The 4,522-nt window shown below is 43.5% G+C and overlaps 1 protein-coding gene across 1 annotated transcript; it reads right to left on the reverse strand.

Annotated features, from left to right (window-relative positions):
• Window positions 1–1,609: 1,609 nt before the first annotated feature.
• LOC117137439 lies at window positions 1,610–3,469 on the reverse strand. Its single transcript, XM_033298876.1, has 2 exons — window positions 3,186–3,469; window positions 1,610–2,736 (listed from the first exon to the last, which is right to left on the reverse strand). Exons 1-2 carry the CDS (start codon window positions 3,361–3,363, stop codon window positions 1,796–1,798), a joined length of 1,119 nt encoding a protein of 372 aa, XP_033154767.1. The 5' UTR covers window positions 3,364–3,469; the 3' UTR covers window positions 1,610–1,795.
• Window positions 3,470–4,522: the final 1,053 nt, after the last annotated feature.

Genomic DNA, 4,522 nt, shown 5'->3' on the forward strand with positions numbered 1-4,522 from the left:
AACTCCACTCAAAGATAAACAAGAAGAACGCCCATTGCAGCGTTTTGGCCTAGAAAAGAAACCAAGAAAGAGAAAACAATGAGCGAAGCATGCAGAATGGAGAATGGAGAATGGATAATGGAGAATGGAGAATGGAGAACTGGGCGGCAAGTAGTAGACTTTTGAACGGGCCACGAAGAAGCGACAACAAAGCGCTTGTTTGATTATGCTGGCCAAGCATAAAACCCCCTATGTACAAACGAATGCCGCAGATACAAAACACAAATACAAAATACAGATGTACATACACACACGACACGTGTAATTGACCTACTTTCCCCACTCGAAAAAGTGTATCTGTGTGAGTTGCCTGTCCAGCTATTTGGATGCCATAGAAAAAGTGGGGGAAAAAACAAGAAGAAAAAAGAGTGGTACGAGCGAGCAGAAGAGGCGGCTGAAAAAGCACAAAAACCTAGATAAGATAAACGAAACAAGTACAGCATTACTCACCGAAAGTCACTGCGATGTGTGCACATATGTACAAGAACCCCGATCGTGTGTAATAAACCAGAATTTGTGTAATTAAAGCAGGAAAAATGTAAAAAGTATCTTGCAGATACGAAGTACATAGGAGCTTTTGCCGCTAGCAAAGCTCTCAGATACGCTCTGACCACAATTGAAATAGTTTGTCGCCCTGTCGCCAGCCACTTTTGTAGCCATGTGGCTGGCGACCTATTTACTGCGGCGTATCCATCAGATACATGCACAGAACAATTGGAAACACAGAAAAAAGTAAGGAGGAGATTAAGGGGTATCCGAGAGATCTATTGGAATGCGCTGGCTGCGGAATCGAACAATGCTGAAAATGTAAAATGCGAGAATGCAAAAAATCGCCGCCCCCTTCTAGGTGGTGGCTAAAATGTTAAACGGAGCCCCAAAAGGCAATTACACGCTATCTGGTGGGACCTGCAGATAGTTTTGTTTGCTCTCCGACGCGACACTGATAAAGGCAATTAGCAGCGAACATGTGCGGCGAAACTGGAGAGTCGAAAAGACCAGAAAGTCTGACTAAAAACAAAAACACTGAAAGCGCAGCACTAAGCGAGCAACTTAATTAATTAGTTTCGAGCGAAACGCCCCTTTGCCATTCGCGTATCTTCAGCACACAGAAAGCAAAAAGAAAAAACCAGCTAAAACTGAAACGTATCTCTAACAAATGTGTGCAATATCTTGGATTCTAATTTCTAGAGTAAGAAACTTTTAAGACATTTTCTCCATTGGTTCAAAAAAAAAAACACTATTGGTTTTATAGCCTGTAGCAGACGGTACTTTCTAGACACAAAATATTTTGACTTGATTTATAAGAAGCATCAGTACTTCTTTCATCATCAGTACATCAGATACATCATCAAAACCTATATTGTCCAAAGCCCAGCCATATTTTTGCGCAGTGCAAAACACACTTTGGCTGTACTTAGCAGTAAGTCAGCAAATCGCTGGCCGCGCTTGCCGTGTTTGCCGATTGTTAACACGCCGTCGCTCAGCTATTTTCGCCGCTGATGTAATCACTTTTTTCAGCTACAGCTGAACGGAACAGAACCCTCCTTCAAGACAAGAAAAACAGGCCATGTAACCAAAATTCAGTTTCGATTTAGTTTCGTCAGTCGGCGGATCGCGTCGACCCGCAAAATACCCTATAAATGGTCGGTTCATATACAATAAAGTCAAGAAATTACACATCGAGTAGCTAGATGGACTTAAGATTAGCATTGCATTTAGGCTTTGGGTTGGGCTGCCAACTGCATAACAAGCCAGCTCAATCGGAGCGATCGGGACTGGAGATTTGGTCGCCGGCGAAGGACACACTAGCACTAGGATCGTGTCCTTGAACCGTGGGAATCGCTCTTATGAGCTCGGAACGGCGTCGTTTGAGTTCCTGGCGCGACGAACTGAGCCTCTTGCTTCGCTTCATGTTGGTGAATCTCACATAGATCTTGCCCCTCCGCTCGGTGCGGTAGTAGCTGAGCTGTTCCTGCGGGAAAAGCTGCAGTATCTCGCGTTCCAACAAGTGACTCCTCTGCAGGGTCAGGTGCATCTGGTTCTCCTCGTAGTAGCTGCACACCAGTTGGATGAGCAAAAGGCGCTGCACGGCGTCCAGCGGGTCGTTCTGGCCAATACGCTCCAGCAAGCTCTGTGCCTTCATACCCGAGGATCTCAGAATGCCCAAAATGCTAACTTCTTGGTCAGGAGCGGCAGTGGCCTCCTCCTTGTTGCCTGAGGTTCCTCCTGAAGACCCAGCCACCAGTACAGCTTCAGACGTCCTAGTCTGCTGCATTGGCATCAGCTCCTGTTTGACCATCATTATGTCGTTGGTTATCTCCGCAGGCGGATGACCCAAGGGCAATGGAAACGGAACTGGCATTTCCCTGGGATCACTAAGGGCCACCAGCGATTCTGCTGGTATTGTCTTTGCCAGATCTTCAGGTTTGTGCAATTCATCCTGCTCAGACGGCTGTTCCATGGGCAACGGAGACTGCTCCTGGCAACGCGACTGGCCCTGAATCTCCGGACAGCGGCAGCCGGAGCAGTGACTCGACCCCTGGCCCTGGGCACCCTGGAGCGGTACGTTCAGCCAGCGGCGCCAGCGCTCCAAGTGATGCTCGAAGCGAATGCGGGTTCCAAAGCGAAAGTTTCGCAGCAACTCGGACAGATGATGACGTTTGATCATTTGCAGCTCGTCCACGTTTATGGCTTCATCTGCAACACAGTGTGGCAAAAATTAAAGTTTGGCCCGAAGAACAATAACGTTTACTATCAAGAAATTTAATTCTTAGCAATAAAGGCATGGGTATTCTAAAAGACTTTTAGACAGCTAACTTAAAAACTATAAGTGCATAATAAAACATATACAGCAGTTCTATAACTAAAGAGACCTTAAACAAAACAAAAGTTTTAACCCTTAAACACAATTTCTAGCAGTTCCAAGTTTTAACGGAAGCGAAGTATGCAGATCTCAACTCAACGAAACCAAAGTTTAAAACCAACCGCCAGCGGCAAGCATAGGGTTAAAGTCGCGTCCTCTTTTTGCTCGCTCTTTATCGGCGTCTATGCTTCGCTTTGTTTACATGTGGTACACAAGTACAGACATACATACGTATTTACGCATGCATGTACAGTAATATGTACGTATGTTTGCGTGTACATACCTTGCAGGTGGGGCAGCAGATCGGCGACGTCCCACGACTGCAGAAGGTCGCGCAGATCCTCGTAGTCCTCCTTTCCAGCCATCTCGAGCAGTTGCAGGCCGTGAGATTCCAGGTTTGAGTTTTCCACGGATCCAGAGCCACGTGGCATCTGTGGGGGCGATGATGTACACGGATTCATTCGACTACAACCGGGCGTACATCCTTTCGTCACGAATGAGAGTGCAGCACTGAAATTTTGCAACAGGCGCGTTGTTCTCTCCCGTCCCTCACCGCACACATACCCTCATACATACGGTTTTCGTTTCGAATTCATCGCCGTCTGTTCTGTCTTTCATCGTTTTTGTTTCGTTCATTCGTAGTCGGCTTCGCCAACTCAACGAACAGCGTATGTACCAAGGGCGTAGTCAGTTATGCAGAAGGGGTTCACCATGGAAATGTGGTTTTGACTAGTCGCTATTAAACACTTGATCGTTTAGTTAGCGTATTTGCTTTGGACGTGCAATCAGTTGTAATTATTACAAATCTAATCAAGACTACGCCCATGGTATGTACGCGTATGTACACATTCATACCTGAGCTGGCGTGTGTGTAATGCAGCGTTGTACTGTTTTCATTTATTTTTGTGTGTTTTTATGTGGCTGCACGTAAGTTTGTTTGACTGCTTATTGATAAAATTTCGCACCAACCTCGTGCTACCCAAACGGATAAAGCTGACCGAACGGCACCCTTTTATTGTATTATATACATACATATGTATGTACACGATATTTAAATTTAAGTAATTTAAAAAATTTAATTTTTAAAAATTGTTTGATAAAATATTTAAGTTTCAAATTTTCAAAGAAAATTTCTTTAAATTAATATTCGTTAGTTGTAAAGCAGAAATACCTACAGATTCTTAAAAATTATAGCTGGAACATAACCTGTTTACGTAATGGTTTTTGACATTGCTTAGAGTAAGTATAAAGATATTAATTCAAAATATCATCTTACTGTTTGCGTGTAGGGTATCTAATACTTTGTGAAATCGAATATAGCGTTCCTATTGATTTCTGCTTGCCTATAAAATAATGTCGTTTCCATCCGGTAGAACAGCTAGAACTCGTTGAACATTTGTTGTTTTAAATAATTTGCTATTGTCTATGTGTGTTTACATATACATGCTTATATGTACATACATACATACATATGTATATATTCGAATATTAAACCGAAGTGCGTCCGAATGGTTATTCCTCAGAAAGTTTATTACTAACGCCAATCTGACGGGATTTTTTTTATAGAATTTTTGAACAGCTTTTTGGTGTAATATAACACATCGGATTTTATTAATTGCT

The sequence above is a fragment of the Drosophila mauritiana genome, chromosome 2R (genome assembly GCF_004382145.1).
Source record: "Drosophila mauritiana strain mau12 chromosome 2R, ASM438214v1, whole genome shotgun sequence".
In the NCBI taxonomy this organism is placed as follows: Eukaryota; Metazoa; Arthropoda; class Insecta; order Diptera; family Drosophilidae; genus Drosophila; species Drosophila mauritiana.